Source organism: Corapipo altera, unplaced genomic scaffold (genome assembly GCF_003945725.1).
Source record: "Corapipo altera isolate COAL_440 unplaced genomic scaffold, ASM394572v1 0, whole genome shotgun sequence".
In the NCBI taxonomy this organism is placed as follows: Eukaryota; Metazoa; Chordata; class Aves; order Passeriformes; family Pipridae; genus Corapipo; species Corapipo altera.
The window spans coordinates 14,869,193-14,896,858 of record NW_020884872.1 but is presented as its reverse complement, the minus strand read 5'-3'; the positions used below and the strand labels follow the sequence as shown (position 1 = coordinate 14,896,858).

Genomic DNA, 27,666 nt, shown 5'->3' with positions numbered 1-27,666 from the left:
GCAGAATGGCCACACAACTATGTAGAAATAGCTTCTGCAATAAACTGTTGCAGCCTTTAGCTCACCCTTGTTTCTTCTGTCAGCATCTTCTCATGAAAAGAGGACAGTCATGTTTCCTTCCACAATACTTGTTACGAGGTTTGCAAGAAGGTAGCAAAATTATGACAGTACCTCTTCTTTTTAATTGCATCAGAATTCAGTAGGACAGTCTCTTCATAGCTGTTGGTCATTCCAATTGTTGCAATTCCACTTTAAAGGGAATATTAAGTTCCATATTAAGTAGCACTTTCTACTTCAGCAGAAGTTCTGGTTCATCCTCAAGCTTCAGAAAGCTAACAGAGTCCTCTGATCACAATACTTACACAATCATTTTAGGGACACTATATTCATACAAACAAGTAGTTATTTGAATCAGTCATGTATTACCAAAAAGAAAAAAAAATGTATCTGAAGCTCAAATCAGAAACATATTGTCATTAACTGGCTCCATGTTTGGCATGCTGCTCTGAAAACAGACAAGTACATGTTATTTCTCCTTGTATCAGATCGTGCCTGAATTTATGCAAACACTGTGCAAGCGGTCCAACTTCACAAAGAATGAAACTGCTGTTTGCCATCTGCACTGGTAGCGTTGTACTGCACAACATTAAGCTTTATTTAGCATCTTTTATGCTCAAAGTGTCACCAAACAGTGTTAACCAGACTGGTTAAATGCTGATGTCAGAGAAGCCACTACAGCAGCCATTAAAGAGCTAGCAAAAGTTCAGAGTGCATGTCCTTCTGGAATGTTCACACCTATTTTACTGTAAGCAAATATTAGAGGTATCACTAAGTGTTTCAGAGGCAAAGTTACAACATTAATATTAATAATTTTAAATAATGTGGTCATTAATTATATATTAACCAGGTATTCAAGAGAAAGTTAGGTTCATGCAGGTGTTTGGTTCTTAACATGATGATTACTTGCAGCCCCTGTGGCCTGAAGTATTTATAATTAGAACAAAGATGTGCTGAGTTGCTCTAGCACAGAGATTCCTCAGCTTGAACAAGAACTGTTTCCTGTATTTTCTAAGGATACTATTTGCAGAGATGCCTGTCCCAGACAGTTGTCACAACCAACTCTGATCTTTACAGGTGACTAAGGAAAATGATCTAAATACCACTTGTGCCACGAAAAGGAAAAGAGAATTCAGAATAACACTTAGCCTCTGCAAAGGTAGTAGATGCAAGGGCTACCTTCTGCTACCCCACCTTGATACAACAAAACAGATTGCACTGATTCAACTTTAAAGGTTTTGTCCCTAGACAATTAGAATTAATTCTTATTAACACTATTTAAAAGAGTGAGGTTTCAAGAAACAAAAAGACAGTGAACAAACTCCATAGGTATGTCATTTAAGTCACAACATTGGTACACGCAGTTCACAGTGCTTTCTATTCCTCTTTAGGCACTGCAAAAAACCTCAAGAGTATGGTTTGGAGATAGATAAGAGGCACACACATGTACAGAGCCATATATTAAAATGTTCAGGTAAAAGCATAAATTAAAGAAAATGTATCTTATGATTACCAATAGGCAGTGCAATCCAAGGGGATTCCAATAAAATAGACTACAAGAGCTTTGGATCAAATCCATGAAGCTAATACTGCAAATCACCAATAACAGAAGATTACATAAAACAAAACTATGCAAAGTAACTGCTGGTTAGTACCTCTCAAAAGTGAAAACCCAAAAAAATCAAAAGAAGATCAGAGAAACTGACTTTGATTATGCAGTTCACTGAAGTTTTAAAGGAGGTTAATTGGGGGAAATCTATATAAAGTCACCATGGCACATTTAAAAACACCAGAGGAACAAAAATCTTACAAACACAGCTGTCTGTCTTTGCCAGTAAACGTTATCACAGGACTTTTTAATCCAGGATCTCTTCGCTGCTTGTATTAGACCTTGGTATTCTCAGTACAAGCAGACTGAGGGCCCTATGGGGTGGCTCTTAAGAGCCCCTCTGTTCCACCTCAGTGCTCCAGTTTTTAACTTCCTATGCCTTCCATCAACTCTCGCTCATTTTGCCCCTCTGTCTTTATACCAAACCTCTGTGAAACAGTTGGAGTAGAGATGGTTTACAGACACTGTTTATGGTCTGAAGAGAAAGCCACAGGAGTATGCTCATTAACAGTGGTGACGATTGAGGAAGAAGATGCATGAAAAAAACCCAACAACAACAAAAACCCCCCAAAACCCCAAAGGAAGCACAGCAGAGCTGTTATGCTGTGTTTGAACATTACTCTGCATTTCTTCTAGTCCACTTTCATCTTAGTGTTGTATGGTATTTTTTTAACTGCACTTACATTTTTCAGCATATTACTCTGGCTACAGTGCCCTATTCAAGCCTTTTAACCCCAACCCACAGCTTCACTCCCTTTCAATCACCCTTCTTAAATTCAGCCCTTTTTAGCAATTCAACAGAAATATTTAAAACTGCACACTGTTCTTTTCCATCCTTTTATTTTTTTTTATTTCTATCTATTTTAACAGTGGTCACCAGTTTTAATTCTTCAGAACAGCAACCATGCCCCAGCTGTTACAATACTCTCCCTTAACTGCTCTATTGTAATTTCACTGTTCCTCTATTTTCCTAACTTAAATCTGATACCAACCTAATTCCAGTTTCTAAAAGGTTTGTCCTAGAGAGGCAAATATTCCATTTCCAAATGTAATACAGATAATTTTCTATCTTGGCTGGCCTCTGCCAAATGTCTCTGAACTCAGAGACAAAATTCTACTCCAAGATTTTGTGCTTTTTGTACTTCTCTCTCACTGGTACAGCATGTTTAGAATATGGTTGCTGAAAATAAATTTTACTTCAAGACAGATCAGGCTGCTCTAACGCTCTATTCTGAAAACATCTTGTTCATACAAAGCTTCTGTCTTAGCAGAGCCCTCCATGAATGACAAAGGAGGTGTGTGATTCCTTTGGCAGCCAAATTATTTAAATCATTCCACAAAGTCATATAAAGCCCCATACACATCACAATTTTTTCTCCACAATCGTTTTTTCTCTTCCCTTTCACTCAATCATTTTTCTCTGAATTATTAAATCCTTCTTTCCCCTTGGTACAGTTTGGGAATTCTCTGGCTGTAAGAACTCATAAGAGAAGGTTATAATTAGCAGTAAAAGAAAGAGGGTTGTACAGAGAAGATGGCTCTACAGGAACTGTGAAATGGAGGCTATTTCAGGTAACTGAAAAACCTGATGCTCACTTCAGTGTATGACAAATCTCATCCCAGTCTGCATCCTGCTTACCAGACAACATGCAGGTGCTTTGCTGGCTGATAGATAAAGTCCACAAATTAACACACAAAGACACACACACAACCAAGCTAGTAAAAAGCAGTTTTGGAGAAAAGACCAAACTACATGTGTAGCAGCTAATGAGAGAAGAGCAATCTTGATGACATGAAAAAATTCAAACAAATCAATAGTGTACAGCTCAAAAAACCCCAATCTTATAATGAGGTGAGTTTCAGAGAAATTTATAGTAATTCAGACTAGCTAGAAAAATTCCTAGCTATTAAAAATTCCTATGATTTCCAAAGTACCATGCATATTTTGCTTCTCACATAGTTTTGAGTTCATTTGACACACACAAGTCCATGAATTGATTCACAGGTTACTGAAAACGACAGAAAATTATTAAATGGCTAATGGATAAGTCAAAGTCAATATACAGTGCAATACTTAGGCTTAATCTGGGTTACTGTGTATCACTCTATCATGTCATGTCTGCCCAGCACATAACATGCACTGTAAAATAAAACAGAGAGAAGTGCTGCCAGTATTCTCAAGAGAATGAAAGCCTACCTCACCACAGTATCTGAAGCAAAGAGAAGACCTTCCATGTCTGCTTAAGATCAAAGAGCAAACAGGATTGATGAAACATAATGGGGAAAAAAAACCCAAAAAGCCATCTGAACTAACAAGGAGAGGATAAAGGAACATTGCTAAGCACAAAAGCAAATTGATTCTCAAGCAGCATTTGCTGGGTACAGCAACAACACAATGAATCTTCATAAATGTGAAACACAGAGCCTGCAAGAGTAGGGGGATGAACTAAGAGACGTTTTCCAAACTCATCTTATGCCCTTGCTCTCTAATTCATAAACCAACCGATACATACACACTCACACACGTTAATCAGTTACCTCCTCCCCACCCCTCTGAGTAATTTGAAGCTACTCAGAGTAACAGACTGATTGATACTCTGGTATTTTTATTTCTTTGTACATGAGTTTTATCAGCAGTTACCTCTAACCATTCTTCTCCCCCTGGATTCGTTTACATCAGACATGCCTTGAATTTGTATTGCTGTCTTTCACAGAATGTGGATACTCTCTGCAGCTGCCTACTTTCACAAAGGGTTACTTACAACTTGTAATAAATTAACAACTCACCTCTTCACAGTTAAAGGTCACTTCAGAACTTGTGGCATATGGGGAGGAAGGACAGAGGGGAAGGGATGCACATAAAAGTATGGCCTGCAGAAAGCTAGGTTTTATATTAAAAAAAAAAAAGAACCAGCTAAAGGCACCAGCGTCCACTCAGCCTGATCAAGTGCTTCAAGAATTTCAATTTCTAAATGCTGATGCAACCTCCTTCTTTATTCTTGGCATAAGTGCATGTGCATATAAGCAGTGGGAAAGACATATTTTTAATTGCAGTATGAAACATGTTGCTCATTGAGAGAAAAAAATATGTAGTTATAAATAGAAGTGGAAACTAAAACCAACACTTCACTTGATTATACAGAAAAGGTGTCACTTGTTCCCCAGATACAGCCTCTAGGTGTCTTGTCCTCCATACTTCAACTGACACTCCTGTTTACTACTCCTTAGCTGAGTGATGTCTATAGAGCCAAAGTACCACGATCCAACTAATTGCTTTCACAGACTCACAGAATGGCTGAAGGCAGGAAGGCACCTCTGCTCAGAACAGGGTCAGTGAGAGCAGGATACTGAAGGCTGTGTTCTGCAGGCTTTTAATTACATTCAAGGATGAAGGGTCCACAACATCCCTGGACAACCTGTTCCAGTGTTTGGCCAACCTCACAGTAAAACATTTGTTCTTATGCTTAAATGATTTTCCTATATTTCAATTCATAGCCATTGTCTCTCCTCCTTCCACTGCCAAGAGGATTCTGGCTCCACTTTCTGTACTCCATCACATCATGTATTCAGACACATCAATAACAAAACCTTGAGTCTTCTCTTCTCCAGGCTGAACAGTCCCATCTCTCTCACACTCTCCTCAGATGTCACATGCTTGTCCAATCCCTCATCCATCTTCAGGGCTCTTCACAGGACTCACTCCACTATCTCCATCTCTCTTTTGTACTGGAGGACCCACAACTGGACACAGCACTCCACATGTGCCTAACCAGAAAGCAGAAAGGGAGAAGGAACCCATTGCTCCATCTCCTCACAACACTCAGCCTAATGCAGCCCAGGCAGTGAGGACCTGCCTTGCCATGAGCACCAGTTCTTGGCTCATCATCTACTTATTGTCCACCAGGATCCCTGGGTCCTTCTCCACAAAGCTGTTTTCCAGACACTCAGACACAGCCTGTACTGCTGCCTGTTGAGGCCTCTAAGAACGGCAGCACAATCCTCTGGGGAGTCAAACACTTCCCACTTTTGTATCACCTGCCAACTTGCTCAGAGTCCTCTCTGCCCTGTCATCCAGGTCATTCCTGAAGACTTAGCAGCATCATCCCATTATCCCTCCCTGTGGAACACTGCCAGTGACTGGCCTTCAGCTGGACCTCCTGCTGCTGATCACAACCTTTTGAGTCTGGCACTTCTGAAGTTTTCAGTCCACCTCACCATCCACTTACCTGGTCTGTACCTCATCAGTCTGTCAAGATATGGAAGGAAGTGTCAGATACTTTGCTGAAGTCAACATAAACAACATCCACTCCACCAAGTCAGTGATCTCATGGTAGAAAACTATCAGATTGTTCAGACATGAGTTCCCTTTCATAAATCTATGCTGACTACTGCCAACCAGTTTCTTGTCCTTCATGTGTTTGGAAATTACTCCAGGAGGTCAACGTGAGGCTTGAGTTCCCCAAATTCTCCTTCTTTTCCTTCTCGAAAAGATGATCGATTTTTGCTTTCTGCTACTCCCCAGGAGCCTCCCTTAAGGTTTCTTCTGAGAAAATCAATTTTCTGTCTGGAACTAATCTCCTCTGAGATTTTATTGTGGGTTAGGCATTGTATCAGATCTGTCTATGCTACCTTTATGATGTATGAATGAAAATAATACTTGTTTTTCAGATATCAGGCTGGGTTGCAGCAATGATAGAGAGGAGAGAATGCTTTGTACTGTGGAAGCAAATATAACCTAGTGTTACCGAAATACATTTGACAGAATAAAATAGGTTTCCCAAAGCAAAACCACTGCAAATAAAGTTTACTTTTGCAATCAATCATAACACAGAGCAAGCATTCATATGAGGGCTAGGAAAAGAAATTAAGCCACGTAAAACATAACTATTCAAGCAATTCCAACACTCATTCTTACTTACGTGATTAACTAAAACACCACCTTGCAGATTAAAATGCATTTTTTAGAACATATATACATCCTGTGAGCTACAATGAAAAAGACTGACCATGTATTATAACAGCATCCGACTTTCCTGTGGGGAACTATGCTATTACAGAGTTTTTGGCAAAAATCATCATCTGTCCACAATAAGCTTTAACACAAGCACTGTGGCAGAATTGATTCCCAAGAAGTTACCTTTCCTAAACTCAGGAATAGACAGTATGCTGAATAACTTCTGTTCCAATAGGTTAAGTTGGAAACAGCAATGGGAAGGAAGTGCCACAGGCTAGAACCAGGTTCTAGAGAAGCTCCTATGTAATCCACCACATAATTGGCAGATATTAGAGCACTGCAACACTGTCAAGAGATGCCTGAATTTATGTGGTTTGTCCTGTGCCCATTTATTCCATGTCTTTTCTTATTTATTCTGTTTCTTTCCTCATCAAACTTGTGCTTCCCCAAACTTTGCAATCTAAATGAAAGCAATCTAACACAGTACAAGCTGTACAGCTTTCCTCTCTGCACACAAGTGCACCCAGGAGAGTGGAGCTGCAAGGCAATACACCACTGAACACAACTTTGGTTTTGTGCTAGCATAGCTATGGTTTCTGCAGTGCACGAAAATGCTTCATTAACATTTTAAACAATGTCATTGGGTGCTTTAGCTACATTTCCTGTACAGTGGAGTTAGCTTACTATGGGTTCATCTTAAAGCAGCTTTTTCCAGATACCGAGTAGGCATTCCTTTCACTTTAAAAAAATGCTAGAGAAACTGTTCAATCAGTTCTTTCCAGTGGTCTCATCTGCTAATATTTGAATACAAAAACAGAGTTAATGCTACTGTTTTATGAAAAAGCAATAGTTATTTGGATCTTAAATGCTGTCCTATTGTCTCGCACAGCTTACACAGCTCTCATTGTTCATTCTAGCTCTTTCACTTGAGAATAAAATCTGAATATTAACTACTCTCTGTTTCTTCCACTTACAGAATTCAAACCTTAAACTTCTCTTGTTTCTTCCAAGAGTGCAGTAAATGTATCAGGTAGAGAGGCAGGTAGTTAATAACCATATCCAAGAGCAGCTACGTTCAACTAAGAGGCATAGTTGTAAATTCCTTGGAGAGGAGGGGAAAAAAAGATACAAAAGGAGAAGGGAAAAAAAGGAAAAGACTACAATGCAACAATGTGCTACATATGGTAAACAACCAAAGTGGAATTTCCCAAAATGGTACCTACTTGCAAACTTCTGTTAGCATAGCTGAAGCAGGAAGACTACCAGGTGTGATTTGTAATTGAACCAGCAGAAGCTCCTACCGCTGACTTGAACTAGCTAAACTGGTTTAACTGACTGAGCTTTTACTGGTACAGCCTGTTTGCTTCCTGTGTAGGGTTTTACTAGATGGCCCGGAAGCAAAGCTTTGCTATACAGCTGCTGTATAGCAGGAGCTCTCTGGCAATACATTACACTAACACTCTTATAACCATGAAAGAACAATGGTACACCAGAGCAGGAGATGCATATTCCTACCACAAGTGAGGCTGTTCATCCATAATGTCTACAAAGAACATTTTGGTTTTGTATTATTTTATCCTATGTATCTTTGCATCTGTGGTGGTTTACTTCACAAATCCATTACAGCATCACGTGACACCTTTTCGCAAGTCCTACTTACCTGCATTTCCCTGACAGCAGCAGGAATGCAAAATCTTACTACTTTGAGATAAAGTTGAATAAAATGATGGTGTCACTATAATGGCAGCACAGTACCAAGAATGCTGTTTGAAGTTCAAGTCTCCCCCTGCTACTCTGTATCATGCTCCAGTGATGCAAACTTCCCTTTTCTCTCAAGCAGTCTAACCAGCTAATATTAATTGGCTTTAACTAAAAATAATTGCCTGTAGTCAGTATTTATCTTTCATTTCATTGCTTGTTGCCAGATCTGATGAGAGGATACCAAGTCTGGGAGCCTAGTCAATTTTTCCAACAACGCAATCTAGTAAGAGATAGTAATTTAGCCTCTCCCTGTAAATCCTGTTTTTACTTTCTGAATGTCTGAAAACATCAGCAGAAAACAAATACATCTGTTAGCACTCATTAGCAAATCCTGGTACTGCTGGTTGTTAAAACTCAAATCCCATCTCCCTGTCTGTCCTTCCACATACATTCTTCAATGGTAGGAGTTGAGAATCTCATTTTAGTACAGACAGGCTCAATCAAAGGCATGACCGAGAAAGCCTCCACTAATATAACCAGTCTTCAAACAACAACCCCTTTCTGACACAGGTATAATAAGTATTTTCTCTCATTCTTTATGGTGCTCAGTGTCATGGAGCTACAATTTGACAGCAGAAGGACATGGTACAGAGATTGGAGAGGCAGGAGTTACATTACAAGTAACTCCAGGCATGAGCAAGGAAGCCCTGCAGGAGTTCTTCAACCCTGTAACTTGTACACCCAGTTTCAGCTCCACGAGAAAATAAAACCCACACAGAAGCTGTGGGGTGGGGAAGTGGGAAGAGAAGGGCAGCTTCTAATGGAAATACATGAACCTTAAAAAAAGCAAACTACTGGGAGTACAGCATACTCAATTTAAAGAGACCAAACAAAAACTGTTCTTTTCTAAATATCTGAAAGTTCAATAAGGAAATAATGCAGTGGTAAAAATCCCAGCACAAAGAAATGGGGTCAGTATTACAGAGTGTCACTGCAAGTGTCACCAGGGTTCAGAGGCACAAGCAACACACATTCTACTTATTTGTAAAAACTCTCAAATTTAAAAAAACCCCAACCTTAAGCAATTGCTTAGTGGAGTAATAAAGGTTGAATTAATGGATGATACCAGAGAATAAATTTCCTTTCTTTATTTGTAAAGTGAAAGTCCCTTTAAAAATAATTTCTCATATCTTAATTTATATGTTTTGGTTTTAGATCCAGTGTTTATTTCTGCATACAGCATACACACATTATGCATGCCTACTGCATGAACACATATATATGTATTGCTGAAAACACCAGGAAAGGGACTATAGTTTGAAAAAGAGCATTTATTTTACAGTTTAATTCCTCCACTTACTCAAAAGTTTCCCCTGATGTCTACCAGTTTGAATAGTCTTCAAAAAACTTTCACATTGTCTGAAAGGCTGCAGAAGTTCATATTACCTATGAAAAACATGTCAGATGACAATAGAGAAACTGGACAGTTTTCTATGCAGAACCACAGAGCAATTAATGACTATGAAATACAGTGTTCAGTCCCACAAGAACTGGTGGATGTAAGCAGTTGTATCCTTCTAGTTATTCTGTGAACTTCAGTGAACTATTGAAAGGAGGTTTCAAAGTACATATGATCTTTCCTTCTGCAGGGAAAAATACTGGTGATATCTCACAGCAAGCTAACTCAAATCCTTCCAGGATTTTAGTTTAACCTTAGCATTATACACTTTTACACAACATCAGTAACAAACCAGTTCTTGTTTTTGAATTAACCATCATTAATTGTGACAATCCATTCATGAAAACTGATCAACTCAAATTCACAACCATAGGCCTTCCAGTGCTCTCAGTTTGAAGGGACAGATCCCTCAGAGTCAAAGAAAGGTAAATACAGTAACACACCACAGACCATTACTAATCAACTGAAGGTTGCAAAATTAATAAGGTGTGTGGGAACAGAAGAAAAAAACTGAGCTTATGTCCTTCTGTACACGCACAACACCACCTTTCAGGTAATTTCAGTTAGAAGAACCTAATTTCATGAAACAAATTATATAGCAACTATTTGACTAAGTTTCAGAATTAGACTCCTCTAAAACAAAAGGGAAGCATTAAAAAATTTCCTGAAAGCTACATTGAGACACATGCGCACCTTTGTGGTTGGTGAATTTTAGATATTTTTTATTCAAGATAGTTAACATGGTAGCTCTGAATTACAGACATTTTTCCATCTATATTTCTGCAATTCAGTCTTGGAAGGAGGTCATTTTAGAAGGAGGAACAAATTACATTTTCTCTTTGTACTTGACAGTACAATAAAATTAAGACATAGGACATCTGAGAAGCATAAAGAAAACATGAAGATCTGAATTTTATCTTCTTCTACCTATAATTATTAGGTACTCATTGGGCCAGTGACTCAGCAGTGGCTGATGACAGTGTATGAACCATGACTCTGAAGTGCCACGGCCATGTGATGCAGACAAGGTGACAGCAATGTGCAGTAGGACAGGCAGTCTGCTCACCTGCTGGCAAGGCCCTGGGGCCAGCACAATAAGGAAGCTTGGGGCAGGGAAACAAAAACAAAAACAAAACAATCAAGCAATTAAAAAGCCGATAAACACAGGTGGCAAAAGGAATGCTGAATGTCATGATGATCTTGGCTCCAAGTACAAAGAGAATCATTTTCAGCCAAAAGGATAAAGAAGATTTTCATTTGGTTTGTGTTATCAGTTATTACGTAAACATTGACAGATAAATCAGGCTGCCCAAACACACCAAAGCATGTTTAAAAGGGAAACCAAGGCTTAGTTAAACTGGCTATCCTGAACCAGCCAAAATAATGGCAATAACTTGCAACCTTAAGCAATCAATAAAGTTACAAAAGAAGTTTCTGTTTTAAAGACGGTTTCTGTTGGAAAGGTGTTTTTAATCAAGGCTTTTGACAATATTGGCTTATGGCTTCTGGGAAGGTGAATGCAAGTTCTCTGGAAGAATGAGTATTGAATCAATCTTTCAAAAGGTGCAGTGAGTCCTCGTGAAGTGAGAAATAGACAAATTGAGGTTTTGTGAAGCAGCAAATACAGAGACCTCGCACAGTCTTGAATTACTTGTGACGTATTTATTTCCCTCAATATTCCCAGTCAAAAAAAAAATTCAATAAAAGCAGAAGTCATTACCTCCTTCTGTAAAGATGACAAGTTTGCCTTGTTCCTTTTCACTGGCAAGGAGGTACCAATGTTATTTTTAAAAACGTATGCTTTACTTGTTTCTTGCCTTTCATTCCTCACCATCCCCCATCACAACCTTCGGCGCTAAGTATCCATTATTGAAGAAGTCTGAAGTCAAAACTAATAACTCATCCTATTACAGGATGGTAGTTTACTTGCACTTTTGTCTTTTCCAAGGGTAACTAAACAACTAGAATGTATATATATATGCAATAATATATTTCATATGGCTGTAACGAAGCCAAAAAATGAGGATTACGAGACTCACATGCACTCGTCTCTTTCCAGCTCTGAAGAGAACAACATGTTCCGTGATCATAAAACTAAACTGCTCTAATGTTCTATTATAATTTTACTAAAAGCGCCAGTGAAATTCTAGTAGAGTAAATAATTAAGTGATGGCAAGAAATGGTGGATCCTTTAAGGACTGTCTTCACCATCAGCTTCCCCAATAGTTCCCAAAAGATTTTAGGAGGAAATTGCAGCACTTACAGACACAGAACACAAAGATACCTAATTACTCAAACATTACTTCTAATAGCAAATAATGCAAATAGTTTGTCATTCCAGTTGATACTGGAACAACACTTTATAAAAACATGAAAGCTGTTAAATGGTCTATACACGATACCTCAGAAAAAACCCAGCACTTCTGTACATAGAAGTAAAACCCAAATACAACAGAGAAAATCCAAATAAATTAAAAATCAACACCTCTAAACAACTCCCACATACACACATATATTTACTATTAATAAATTATAGTGTTTAATCAGAAGTAAACAGCACCATTAAGTCATGACAGCAGCAGTTAGAGCAACTAGTCTTGCAATCCCTGATAGCTTTCTTTTTTTCTACATGTCCCTCTTGCTCCCATCTTCATTCTTACTGTTACTGTTACTTAAAATTTAAGTAATATAAACTGAAAGAAAATCAGTAGATGAATTCTGGATCATTGTAATAGAGAAAATGGACTATCTGGCAGACTAAGCTTGAAGTACAACCCTTCACAATTACGGTTATTAAATGCTGCAGCTACACCACAGGCATTCAGAATACTCTTTCTCTTACTTTTTTGCAAACAAATATTAAAACCATCAGAATCAGATAAGGTTTCCTAAAGTTGAGGGAATCCACCTCAGGGCCTTGTAATTAAATTGCAAAAAAGGTGGAAATATCGACAAGTATTCACACATTATCTTCAAATAGCAGTGGGACTGAACAGCAATTCAATTTTCTAGGAGCTTGTGTTTTAAGAATTTTAATGATTTTTTTGGTCCTGCCTGGAAAAATCAGATACACAGCTGTACTCTCTTTAAATCCCAAACTGTAGAAGTATGTTTTTCAAGATATATATTTGCAAGATATATTTAGCAAATGCCGCTAAGCACCTCTACAGATTTTACCTACAGAGAAGAGTTTCTCACAGCAGCCTCCTCCAACAGTAAAACAATTGCCAGAAGAAGTGTGAAAATGAATCAGACCAAAATACATGGATTACTAACATACCCACCCACACACAATCTACAGAGAAAATAAAAACATCCGGAGCTTGTAAAGTTGCCAGAGGGGAAAAAAAAAAGAAAAAACTGATTTCAGGGAAGAAAAAGTATAATTTCAGGACACCTTCTCTGCCTCCCAACCTTTTAGAGCTAGGCTGGAGAAACGCCATCAACCATCTAATCCTACCAATTCTGTAAATCCTTATGGAAGCTACTTTAGGAGGCTATTGCCATAACCACATTGACTTCTCTATATAACACAGATTTCAAATAATAATAGCGTATAACTAAGTTCTGAAGAAACTGAAGCTACTTTAAAGTATTATGATATTATATCTCCAAAGAAGTTATATCTTTGAAAAGATAACTTCTAGATAGCACATTCAGTCCATGTTTCAGTCTCTGATTAGATTCTCCTCATGGCTTGGAGCTTCAGAAAGAGGAAAACAGAAATGTCTTTAGTTTCCCTTTTAGTCCAAATTTGTTGTGTTTTGCAGGTTTTTTTTGTAATTTACAATTTAAACAACAGCATATTTTAAACAGGAATACTCTATTGAGGTTTTCTTAAGAATACAAAAGACAAACCTGAACAAGAAGAGGAAATAATGGAGTTTCCTTTGTATATTAATTTATACTACCTACACTAAACTCTATCAGTAAAACAATATTGTGTGTATTTAAATAAGAATGTTTTTAAACATCAGCAATTACAATGCATAAAGAATGAAAAGCAACGCATTTTGTTTGCAAAATCATAAATTTCACAGAATCATAGAATGGTTAGGGGAGGGGACCTTAAAGACCATTTCCCTCAAATTCCCCTGCCATGGGAGAAGTTGGATTCATGGCTGGATTTCCATCAGTTCTATCAATATACAATTACAAGTAAGCCAATGTCTTTTCAGAAGGTTACTTTTTGAAATACAATGTACTAGTCACTAAAAACTAATAAAAACCTTAATGCTGAAGCTTCACATTACTGCGTGTTCACTACATGACTGCTGCACGTATTTAAAACCCTCTCACTTTCACATACTTCATAAAATGTTCACAGGCTCGTTCCCACAAAATATCCAACAGCTGACAGCCCCAAACAACAACATTTTTCCTGTCTGTTCCACACCCCCACACTCCCCCAAGGAAATCCCCCTCTCAAAGCCTGCCATGAAAACATATCCAACAAACTGATCACCACCAGCCAGCCAGCTCCACACTCGCCCCCACGATAAACATATGGGATCCATTCTGCTGACTGCAATGAGCATGGCATCCTTCCCATCCAGCTGGGAGTATCACCAGTGACCTGTCACAGGGAATGGGAAAGAGCCTCTCACTACCTGGGAGTCCCAAATCACTTCCAGGCCAAACACCCAGGGCAGCTGCCTCGCTGGGAGCTCTCCCACCTCCTCTGAATCCAGATGAACAGGTTGAGGTGTGACATCATTTGTAATCATGCCTTGGGCATCCAAGAGAGCCCAGAGTGCTCAATTCCCTTGTAAGAGCGAACACAGCCAAGTCAGAGACTACTGACTGGTACAAGACCATCTTGCAGATCTGTATCTTTGAGGAGATGGATTGGGAGAGGGAGAAAGATTTTGTTTTATTAGTTTTACTTTCACCACAGTAAGAGCAACAATAATACAACATAACACACCCATGATGTTATGTTTCTCCCCACAAAATCTTAATTGCTGTTGACAGAAACAAAAGCTCAAAGAGGCAACATTTTTACATGATGGAACCAATCTGAGTTTCTTTCACTAATTATATTCTCTTACATTTCACTGTAAGGATAACAAGTTTAATGGCCATACCCAGAACTTGGAATAAGAAACTAGTAGTCCTGGCTTTTATTCCCAAGACAACCTAACAGTTAGGATGCTACAATGTAAAACATTTCCTTAAAACAAATACATAGACAGTATTTTAGTAAGATTTCCAACACACACACACACACACACACACACACAAGAAGTTCAGTAACTGAATTGCAAATTCCTGGCAAGTATGCATAAAAAAGAACAAAATCAAACCAAAAAGCCCAACATAATCATTCACTGAATCATAAAGCAAGTTATCTTTTCAGGTATGGACAAAAATAACACTGCTTTCCCCAGTCTACATACAACCTCAGTACCTCCACTGATGCCACAACTTTCACAGAATCACAAAATATTGTGAGTTGGAAGGGACCCACAAGGACCCTTGAGTCCAACTCTTAAGTGAATCGAACTGTGACAAGCGGCTACTTAGGCAAAGCTGATGCAGACATCACTTAGTTAACAGTATTTTGAGTACCGAGGGAGCAGTGAAGGCAATATGAACCTACAGCCCCAAAGCAAAAGCAGGAAGTCACAGAGGTGTCAGAGTGCAAAAATTACTGGCTAAGCAGGAGGGAAGTTGGTTGCTTCTCTGACCAACAGGAGTTGGTTGCTTCTCTGACCTGACAGGTACCAAACAGCAGCTGAAGGGACAGGGAAGCAGAAAGCACTGCAGGAACCAAAGTGTTCTGGGATATGGGGAATATTCTCTTTTCCCTCCCAGGAGCCAAACTATGGCTGCAAAGGGCCCCTGCATGTGCACGGGACCAGTCTTATGAAAGGTTTTACGAAAGCGCTAACAGGGATGGATAGGGATGTGTAACAAGCACAGGAGTCCCAGCAAGGAATCACTCACAGTCCCCTGCAACCTCTGGATGGTTGTGGAGATTAAAATCAAACAAACAAAACACAGAGAAGAAAATTAAATGACAAGCAACAGGTAAGGATCTCCACCATGTACCTATGATTCAGCACCAACATCCCTGACATCCTACAACTAATATGCACTATTTAAAGATTGTATTCTGCTTGCATAACAAGAAATCCAGGTTGCTGTTCTGACCCGAGCCAGCAGTACAGCTACACGAACTCCCTATCCTGTTTCATCGATTCTAAACCACAAGCTATGCACCAGAATTTCAAAAGCAACTACCACTAAACTTCTTACTTAAAATAAATTTACCCCCAGTTCTGCTAGCAATATTGGCAAGCTCTCTGGAGTACAGACAAGCTTTAAGGTTGTCACATGCAGAAATTCAGTTTACCAGTATAACACTATTCAATCCCACATAGAATTCGCTTTGAAAATTAAAGCCAGCAAGCATGGCTCTGCACCAGTTTCCTGCTTTCTGCTCTTCATTTGCTATCAGTAAAATCTGTCTCAGACACTGTCACACTTACAAACACAGTTTTGCACTGCAGAGTATGGATTTCAAGTTAAAGTTTTCAAAACAGAAAGATACTGAAAACCAACTTTATACTATGTAAATGAACAACACTGCAATCACCTGCTACCTCCTCTTTTGCAGTTGCTTAACTGAGAAGTAAAACAGACAGCCAGGAACAATACATAATTCTCCTAATACTCATATTTCTATTTCTCTACCTAAAAAATTGAAAGAAAACAGAAAAAGACAACAACCAGATACACCTTCATACATTTCTTACGTATTCAGCACCAGTAACTCTAATAAAAGTAGGTATCTTCAAAGATGGACAAAGGTAAGTCAGATCTTAAAAGAGAGATCAAAGATTTTTTTCTCATATTTAGATGAACTTCTTCCACAAAATCTTCCAAGTGACTATAGCCCTGGACTACTCAGCAATGAAAACAGAAAATAAATTTCAAATACCTTTTCTGTTACGCCTTGCATACTGAATTGCAGAGCATAAGAAGGGTATGAATCTGGTTTTCTCGCGGCTGTATACAAAAAATTCAGAGCAGTTGTTTTGCAGATTCAAGAACAGGAAGCACCTCTGATACAACTTCATAGTGAAAGTCCCTTGAAAAAAAATTACTGCACATGTACTGCATACATATTATTGCTACCTCCCCTTTCCTTTTCTTTCTCACATCTGTCTTCAGACAACTCCACTTCAGTGTTCTCCTAATTTGCATTTATTCCAAGAAATTTAAAACCACTTTTTCTACAGGCAACTCCAAAAGTCTTTTCCACATTCACGACCTACTACTCCCTTGAAAAATATGGGGGGTTTTATTTGCTTAAGTAACACTTTACATTTTTGTCTTTTCATAAACATTTCAATATACTGCATTTCCCTAATTTTTTTCATTTCTTATTTCCATATCTTTTCTTCCAATCTGCACCTCCATAATCTGTGCACAAACGCTAGCAGAGACCATTCAGGACTCTTTACCATGTTAATCCCATGGTTTCATTTCAGCCAAACATTCAATTTTTGCAAACCCCAACAGTTTATTTGGAATGTCATCATGAACTTATTCAAAAGGAAATAAAATTACAGGAAGGAAAAGCACTTTTCCATAAGAAATTATTCCCACCACTTGAAGGTAGAATCTAAAGTACCTCAAGAATTTCATGAATAGTTTTTACCTTTGAGTAACTTTCTCAAGTACTCTTAGGGCCAACTCCAACAAGCAATGGGAATTTGGAGTTGCATTCAAGTCCACCACTCATCTGTAGCACCCCTTTTTGCCTGCCTCTCAATTACCTTGTTGACACACACGTTGGCAGTGGGGCATGAACTGGTTGCTGGTGAGCTCCACTCTGCATACACTGGGTCAAAAATTTTCCAAAAACAAAAGAGAAAGTTCACAATTACTTATAATCTTACCGGGCAGAATGATCACACTCAACCAGCTTTCTAATGGGACTGCTGTTTTGTTTGACTATAGCTCTCCAGATACAAGGAGATTTACACAAGAAAAACTGAAGAAACATAAAGGTTTTCACTCAAGAGATTCATAAACTAACTACACTTTTGGTAAATTTTTATCTTCCACTCCATGTTACCTAATTTAGAGAGGAAATGCTCAACTATGAAAAATGTATTTGACTTTAAATTCTTCCTCAGACTCAGCTTGAACACGATGTGGTTTTTAGTTTTTTAGAAGACAGTCCTGGATGCTGACTAAAAAAAAAAAAAAAAAAGAAAAAGGAGGGAAGGAAGGAAAGAGCAGGGAGTAATATTTTATGAGAATGAGTGCAGAGCTAGGAGCTGGACTCAGTGATCCTTGTGGGTCCCTTCCAATTCAGTGTATTTTGTGATTTTGTGAAAATCTAAACCATTTACTGTTGTTTTAGAACTTTCTATTGAGAAAAAGTTATTTATATTTTAATTATGTAACAGGATGCCACAGTTTGAAGTCATTTTAGAAAGAAGAGGCCTTAAAAATGAGGTACTAAGGGGGAGAACTTGCAAATATTCATATTTAGATTATTATATTTCCATAACAGAAATTCAGAGGCCACATTTGTTTAGAACACAAAATCCAGCACCTCCTAAAATCAGCAGCAGATTCAGCCAGGAGAAAGCTTAGAGGAAGCCTACATTTGTCCCACAGAACTTCACAGTTCATCAGAGTTCAAGCAGAAAAATATTACCAACACATAATGAGAATCAAAATAGTTTCTTCCCCCTACCCCAAAGTGTGGATTTTCAGAGATTAACAAGAAACAGGGTATCCATTTTCCTCCTCCACTCCCTTTCATCTCACTGAGGCTGTTATTTCCTCCTAATAATCTCTGTGCCTGACAGACACAGAGCTGTTCGTTCTTCTTGGCAATGACAGGAGCAAGGATTAGGATGTATGTTTGTCCCCACAGAAACACCTGAGGCTCCTGTGTCCACCCCCACACCCCCCGCTATGGGCTGGCTACGTTTGCCACCAGACCACTTTCCCAAATGACCTCAACATATGCAGTGCTATTGAAGCAAAATGAAATTACTTCATTATGTGCATATGTCTAAACACACAACAGGCTCACATAGTTAGAAGAAGAAAAAGAAAAAAGACACTTATACCCTTAGAAAAGGGAAAGTACCAAAGATCCTCTGAAGCTGTTGTAAAAGATTAACATAAAATCTATTTATGTAATAGCTGGCTCTCTTTTTCAAAATGGAGAGCCAAGTTTATAGAGTTTTATAGAAACTAACAGCCTAGGTCTGCAATGACAAACCAAGGAGGCCCAGAGGTACTAATAGCTGGCCTCTTATGTGCAGACATATGTGTGCACACAGATGCCAGTAAAAAAAAAAAAAAAAAAGAGATGTTTCTAAAACTCTGAATGGCTTTCCTAAAACCAGAATTACTGCAAGCTATTTGGTACATTACACAAAATACAAAGTAATGATTTTTTGAAAAGTTTTTTATAGGCAACTGTATGGAGAAATCCACTTTAATTATTCTCAACTAGTTTAGCCAGGAATAAATATCCACAAAAAAAGCTTCTATAAAACCTAAGAAAGCATTCCAGAGAAGCAGAAGCAGTTACAGAGAAGAGAAAATATTTCAAATGCAGTGACATGTAAGTTGTTCTAGAATAACCACTTTGTTCTCAGAAAGTCAAACACAATCACTGAACAGCAAAGTGTAATGTAAGGGTAGTTTCTTTTATTTTCAGCATATCAAAACTACATTGTGTTTGCAAAGAAAGTAATCTTTTCTTTGTAGCACTGCCTCAATAGAACATTGTAATGTATCTATGCAATATATTGTATATATGCAATATATGTGTATATGCAATCTATTATGGTTTTGGATATAAGAAATATCATTATATAAAGGCAGATATTTACCCTGAACAGCACATTACGTAAAACTTATACACACAACGCAAGAACAGTTCCACTTTGTACTCACTCTTACAAAGTTGTCAGGGAACAAACCTCTTCTGCCTTTGAGCTGTCCTTCCCACCAGCCTCCATCATCTTTCTTGATATTGGTGATTATGTCACCTACAGTGATCGTCAGCTCATCATCATGTTGAGCTTTGTAGTCAAACTCCACTATCGCCTCCACTAAAAGAGAAACACACATGTGCATAATTATTAACTACATTTCAGTTTTCATGCCTTTGAAAGGCATAAGAAAATATCAATGCAATTATAGATTCTCAGTGAATTATACATTCAGCTTAACCAAGAGAGCACATCAAATAGGCAACATGTAATGGTAACATTCTGTGGGTAACTGCTGCAAGAGAGGCCAAAGTGAAAAAAATACAGGAATGTCTATCATGGTAAGGCAACAAATAGCATGCATTTTTCTTTACTGTTTAGAGGAAATCAATTTGTGATGCTTCAGCAGTATTTATTCTGGCAGCATTACAAAGTTTATTTTTATTTCTTGGACAAATTTTAGCTTTTGTTCACGGGACTTCTAAAGCATTTTATTTCTGGAAAGGTTCTCAAATTCATAAGTATTTGAAGCCACTGCAACTACTTTGCTAAATGCATCACTATCAACCCAAAGAATATTTAAAAGGAATTTTTTGCATCATGCTGAGTTTGACTGTTGTTTATATAGAAATGCAAAGCTTTGCTTCATGAACATGCTCCCACAGGGTTTCACCAAAGGGAGAAACATTTACTTTCACTTGTGATTATGTATCAGAGGATCAAGATGAAATAATCCTACTGCTCTGAATGTCTGTTATCAGATTTGCATTATAAGCTTGCTGCCATTATATGGTGTATCTCTGTCTTTTCCCAAGAGGTCTCCCCGTCCCTGGAAACCTACAGAGAATTAAAGAAGTCATAAAGACAGAAAAATTCCTTCAGATAATCAAAGATAATAGACCTGGGGTGTTCAAATATGGTTTGAAGTGGCCATAGTTGTATTTCGTGGTTCTCATATAACTACCAGGAGGAGCCAGACTGGCAAGGTCTAGGACAGCCATATCTGTAAAACCTTAGTCCTGTTTACTTCAGTGGAAAACCTTGCCCCAGGATGTTCCACCAAACATTTAGCACTTCAACCATCGAAACAGCAAAATGAGAACTAGTAACAGGCATCTGCTTTCTGCAAGCTCTAGCCTGCAAACAGGCAATACCAGCTCACAAAGCAAAGCCAACCATTACACCACAGACAGCAAAAAGGTTCTGCCTAAATAAAAAGCCCTGCTTACTAAATTAAATTAAGCTGACAGGAAAGCAGAGTTACTTCTTTCCACCCCCAAAATGTCACACAGTCACAATGCTGAACATCTCTGTCCCTCCTCCAGAGCCTGCAAGTCAGAGCTAAAACAGCGTTCTGACTTTTGGATACATACCAGGCACAAGTTTATGGCTTACAATATTCAACTACTGCTTCTTCTGTGAAGTCTAAAACCATTATAAAACCAGTTCACAAGAGGTCTGCTAAACTACATAATGAACAGCAATAGAGGAAGAGTGGCACCACACATTACAAGCTGACATGCAAACAGAACATGAAAAATTCATCACTGAAATTTAACTGAAAAATCAGAGTCAGTCAGGCCTGGAGGGACCTCAGGTCTCTAGTTAGGTTCAAAGCAGGACCAGGTCTGAGGTCAAACCAGCTTACTCAGGGCTTTGTCCACATCGGTCTTGAAAACCTCCAAGGACAGAGGTAGGTAAGGCACATAGGGGAATCTGCTCCATTGCTTGACTGGGAAAAAGGTTTTTTCTCTATGGAGAGAATGGTTCCACTGGAACCATTCTTGTATAAGTTTTCATCTGTTGGTCTTGTTGCCCCACCATGCACTGCTGTGCACTCACTCCATCTACTTCTAGGCACTGTCAGGGTGCTATTAGGACCTCTTGTTTTCTCTTCTCCAAGACAGACACCTGGAGTTCCTCTAGCCCCAGGTCCCTCTGCTCTTTAGCACATGAACTATTCCACCATTTGGTATTAACCACAGACTTGGGGAGAATGCACTCCTTCTCCAGCCATTGTCATCATGGCTGGGCTTCGTGAACGAAGATTTGGGAAGGCTCTATCCACATTTGTTACAGTCACGCTGGTGGCTTATGAGGCCAATACGTGACAGCCATTGATAAAGATGTTAAACACAGCAAGTCCCAGGACAGCCCCTGGTGGTACTTCATTTCTTACCAGCTTGCAAGTAGAGTACAAACCACTAACCACTACCGAAATCACACAACGTAAGCCTGAGATCAGCTCAGCTGATTACAGCATGGTGCTAATAACACCAAGGTTATGGGTTTGATCCCTGTACGGGCCATTCACTTTAGACCTGGACTTGATGATCCTTGTGGGTCCCTTTCAACTCAGAATATCCTGTGAAACATCTGAGGTTGGAAAGCACCTCTGTAGACCAAACCTCCTTATTCAAAGCAGAGACGGTTAAAGCATAGATTGCTCAGGGCCTTATGCAGACAGATTTTGAGCATCTCGAAGGAAGGAAATTCCAGTGTTCAATCACCCTTAAGATGAAAAATGCTTTCAGACACATCAATAAAATCACCCTGAGCCTTCTCTTCTCCAGGTTGAACAGTCCCATCTCTCTCACGCTCTCCTCAGATGTCACACGCTTGTCCAATCCCTCAATCACCTTCACAGCTCTTCACAGGACTCACTCCAGTATCTCCATCTCTCTTGTACTGGAGGACCCACAACTGGAGTGCTGTGGCACTCCACATGTGCCTCACCTCCTCACAACACTCAGCCTAATGCAGCCCAGGCAGTGAGGACCTGCCCTTGCCATGAGCACCAGTTCTTGGCTCATCATCTACTTATTGTCCACCAGGATCCCTGGGTCGTTCTCCACAAAGTTGCTTTCCAGACACTCAGATACAGCCTGTACTGCTGCCTGGGATCATTCCTCTCCAGTTGCAGGACTTACCACTGCCTCTGCTCATGAGGATCCTGGCAGCCCATCTCTCCAGCCTGTTCAGGCCTCTATGAATGGCAGCACAATCCTCTGGGGAGTCAAACACTTCCCACTTTTGCATCACCTGCAAACTTGCTCAGAGTCCTCTCTGCCCTGTCATCCAGGTCATTCCTGAAGACTGAGAAGCAGTGGCCCCATTGTCCCCTCCCTGTGGAACACTGCCAGTGCTGCCGATCACAGACAGTTTTCAGTCCACCTCACTGTCCACTTGTGGCAGGAAATCTGCAGTATATGAGAAAACTGTGGTTTAAACATGTTTCAAAATGGCTTTTTGTAGTCTCTTTGCTAACTCATGCTTTCTTCTTCCCGACACCCCCTGTGAAGGACTATTGTCTCCCATGCAGGAATGTCCTGGGAAGACATCCTAAGGTGTTCTCATTGGCCCCTTTTAACCCCTTCCTATTGGTTGTTAACCCCTTCCTGCAACCTGTAATTGGTTACTCTGTGAATCCTCCTAAGCCTATAAATGTAACCTCCCCAACAATAAACTCTCTCTTGCCTCCTCTCCACAGCCGGTGTGCTGTCTCTGTGCCTGCCATGGAGCCACGTGGGTGGAGAGAGGGGAGAGCACCTCTCCCCTCCAGGCTCAGGACCTGAAGAAACCCCTTGCGCTGGAGTCCCCCCCTCATCCACTTAAGCCGTCAGAAATGGTTCCTCAGATGGAAATGGAACTAGAACTGGGCCACCCCACACCACGGGGGGAAAGAGATCCAGATCCACTTACCTGGTCTGTACCTCATCGGTTTGTTAAGATATGAGAGGCAGTGTCAAATACTTTGCTGAAGTCAAAGTAAACAGTGAATCAGTGATTTCACTGTAGAAAAGTAACAGATTGTTCAGACATGACTTCCCTTTCATAAACCTATGCTGACTACTGCCAACCAGTTTCTTGTCCTTCATATGTTTGGAAATGGCTTCCAGGATTATTTTCTTCATCATCTTTCAGTGGTTCACATGGGGCTGACCAGTCTGTAGTTCTCAACAAAAAAAAAAAAAAGAGACTTCTTGTTCTTCCTGAAGACAGGAGGTACATTTGCTTTCTTTAAGTCTTAAGGAACCTCTCCTAATCAGAGTGACTTTTCTAGTCACTCTCAAGAGGGGCCTCCCACTGAGTTAGCTCCCTCAGCACATACCACACCAGGGCCACGGCCTTGCATATGACCAGTTAGTTTAAATATTACCTAACCTGATTCTCTTCCACTGAGGGAAGGTTTACCTTGCCCTGGACATTCCCACTGGCTTCAGAGCCTTGAACAGGCCAAAGTCTTCCCTCTTCAAGTCCAGGGTTGAAATCCTGCTTTCTGCCTTTTCCCTCCTCCTTTCTGGATCCTGAACTTTTATCATCAGTGGAGCCAAGGCTGCTCTCAGCTTTCACATCAACACACAGTTCTTCTTCTGCAAGTATGAGATCGAGCAGACAACACAATCCAGAAACCTCCTGTATTGCTCACACCCAACCCAGTCCATAAACAAACTTCTCTATCTCTCCAGTAGATATCAGGGTGATATGAGGGCCAGGCCCTGCCAACATGAGCCAGATTCCAGTTGTCTGAAGGCCTCATCATAACTCTGCAACTGCACGAAGACATGTAATTCCTCTTCTTTGCATCCCATGCTATGTGAATGAGAACACAGACTTTTCAGAGAGGCAACCAGCCATGCTGACCTCCCAGAAAAGAGCAGCAGGTAATTCTGAAAGGCACTTCCTTGTCTAAACAGATATGCTTGAAAAGGGCCCCCTTCAGTCCTAACCTTTTTGATTAGAAGGTCCCCACTGTTTGTACCCCCACACATTTTGTTTGCCAACCTGGTCCACCAATTGCTCATAAGATAGTTAGCAAAGATACTTTTGCCCTAGTCAGGTGGATCCCATCTTTTCCAAGCCAGAGTCTTATGATCATAAAAGCAGAATTCTGTTGTTGACATCAACTATGCAACCAGCTGTTACCCACAGGATCTGTCCACTCATGCTCACACCTTTCACTCTCACCCAAAGCATCAAGGAGAAATCCACCCAGGCTCTCACACCCTTGGTTGTCACCCTGGAGCCACACAGTCACAATTGATACTTTCCAGATCACTTCAGGCAGTATCATTGAAGCCTACATGGGAGAGCAGCACGGAATAGTAATCCGAAGGCCAGACAAGCCTTGGCAGTCTTGCCACAGTGTTCCAGATCCAAGCTCCTGGCAAGCAACAAGCCTCTCTAGATGACAGGTCAGGTCAGCAGATGGGAGTCTCCACCCCCCGCAGCAGGGAATTTCCCTACTATTATCACTTGCCACTTTCTCCTGGTGCTCCTTCATGGCTCAGATTAACCAGACTGGTAAGGCACTGTACAATAATTGAAAATAGCATAAATGGAGACACTTCTGTCTCCATGTTGGTGGTATTATTAAAGATGGAGCAAGACCCTCATCACCTGTAAAAGCACTGAATTTGTTCCCTACTTGCAGATCATGAGGTGGAGCAGGAGCCTTCCTCCTGGTGTCAGAAGTTATAAACTTCAGGCTTTCAGACTTGCCATTCTGGGAGTCTCCAGACACAGTCCAAGAGGCACAGACTCCATCTGCACTTCCTTCAGGAAAGCTGGAGGTTTGGTCTCTCGAAGCCTCAGGGACTTGAAGATCTGGAAAGCCCAACATTCTGAACTCAGCCAACCAACAGATTTTTAAACCTCCTTAGCTGTCCTGCAGCATCTTTCCACAACTACTGCATCATTCCTTACCACCTCTGGCAGAGTCTCTGGACCCCTTCTGTGCCAACTGCTACACAAACTAGAAAATCTGTTGAACTTAAACTGACCATTCCAGTTAGAGAAAATTTCCAAAAAAAAAAGAGACACATTTCTAATATATGAATGAGAGTCTCTAAAAACAGCAACAATATTACCCATATAATTATAAATATATATATATTTACATACGCACACATACAAACACTTTTGCCCAGAGCAACCAGTGAATTTGGTTCAGAATTTGTATTTACACAATAGCTCTCTAAGATTACTGGATCCAAGTAGTGGCACCAAGGTATACACATATCAATGAAAATTTTTATCTCCACAGAACACAACAGCACTGTGGCTCAGAAAAGGCAAAATTCAGACTATTTAGAGGGGTATTTCCAATTTAGTTGAATCCCAGGAAATATCTTTTGAAAGCAAGTCCCTGTATCTTCATTTTTAAGCAGTCTAGGATGTACTTGCTCTCAGGACTCAAAGCTTTTTTTATGTGCTAAGTCATTTCTCCTTCCTACTTAGGAAGCTTTTAAATCCTACTCTGATTTTGCTATGAACGCAATTCCATACTGCTTTGAGTTCTAAGCAACCAGGAGGTGGTTAGAGAGCTGGAAGGGGGACATGGCAATGGAGCAGGGATTCAGGCTGGCTCCAACTACTGGTTCTTCAAAGACTCCCCAACACTCAGACTGCAACAAGACATAATGAAGGAAGACAAACAACTCTCCCACCCTTTAAGTCCCATAATTTAAAAGAGCTCTAGGATCTGTTGCTGTGCTTGCAGTTTTCCCTTAAGAAGGCTGTAAAAATGACATGTTTACTGACAGTTTTGTTTTCTTATTAATTACGTTCTCTCTCTTATGCTGAGAGACCAAAAGGTAGGATGGGTCTGTTGACCTAACTTTACAGCTGTTTGGGTAGGCTGGAGGCACTGGAATTAACTCCCTGAAGTTTGTCTGCCTTGCATTAATTCACATACCCACAGCTGCAGCTGTTCAATTACTTTTGTTTTACTGGAATTTTGTTTAAACAAACAAAAAAACCTCCTTTACTGTGCAGGCTTTTCTCTGTCTATAAAAGTTTCCAATTATTAAAAAAAAAATATAAATATTTTTAAAAGCTGTCTCCTCTCAGAGAATTTGATTACTGTAATATAAGTGTGTGTAAGCTGTCAGAGACACATGAATCACCAAAACAGGACCACACAATCAAGATGTTTATAAACTCTTCAAAGGAAACCAAGAGCACAGTTTGGAAAGAGGAATAAGAGCACACCTAACAAATGTGTAGATTGTGACAAACTGATGGGAAGGTACTTCTGAGATCACTCAAAATTGTCATTTATCATACTACTGAAATTTAGAGAGCATATGACAGCCTAAAAGTGCTTTATAATTTACAGGTCCATGCAGTTCCACTTTTTAAATCAACCTCATTTTCCAAAGCATGCTAAACCACACAACCTTCTCAAAGTGTGTTTGGAAAAATTCATTTTGCCAGTCAACTTTAGTCTTCTTTGTTTCTTTTGAGGTGAAATTTTGTCTTCATGGAAGCTGGAGAAAACACCGATCCAGGTATGTTAAGAAAAAAGCAAACCAGAGGTTGTGCTTCACATCTGTAAGTACAACACACCACATTTCTGAAGTGCTATGCTAGATTTCTCCTCAAGAGCTGGACTAAAACAGTGTCCCAGTTTGCCCAGTGATTCATGATGTGAGAAAACACTCCATGGACAGTGAGCTCAAACTAATTTTATTTGTTAACCAACAAAGGCTGGTCTTAGGCCTAGCTCTGCCAAGGTAAACAGATTGTTACATTAACAGCCAAAATTCAAATCCCTTTTAAGCCAAGAGCAAAATAAAATGGTAGAGTTGGGACAGAAAGATCCGGCTTTGCTCTATTGAGAATTTTTCTTCAAAATATTGTACCTCATGATGTCTGTATGTCTAACCTGCCCCAGCTTGCAAACTCTAGCTATCAGACTTTCTGCTGGAAGAAGGTATTTTTTACATTAGGAATGAAATCCAATATCAAAAGCTATTCAAGTTATTTTGATCTACAAAGGGAACATTCATTCTCATGCCAACACAATCCGCTATTCCTAGCCTTATATTACCATCAATCCAAATTGTGACATAAAAACTCACGAAACAGAATCAAAGCTAGTTATTAACAACCCTGCTGGAGACTG

General features: G+C 39.7%; 1 protein-coding gene across 6 annotated transcripts in view; it reads right to left on the bottom strand.

Moving 5' to 3' along the window:
- Positions 1–27,666, bottom strand: part of SH3KBP1 (SH3 domain containing kinase binding protein 1) — a 217,612-nt gene that overhangs the window by 174,579 nt on the left and 15,367 nt on the right. For 4 of the 6 annotated variants that reach the window (XR_003526718.1, XM_027637725.1, XM_027637714.1 and 1 more), the window contains exon 2: positions 19,720–19,877. Coding sequence is in view for 5 of the 6 variants with exons in the window: in XM_027637725.1 (XP_027493526.1) it covers positions 19,720–19,877 (158 nt within the window). In the remaining variant the exon portion in view is untranslated. Of the gene's footprint in view, positions 1–16,726; positions 16,763–19,719; positions 19,878–27,666 lie in introns of those variants that run through there. The other 2 variants (XM_027637744.1, XM_027637755.1) reach the window with 2 other exon arrangements.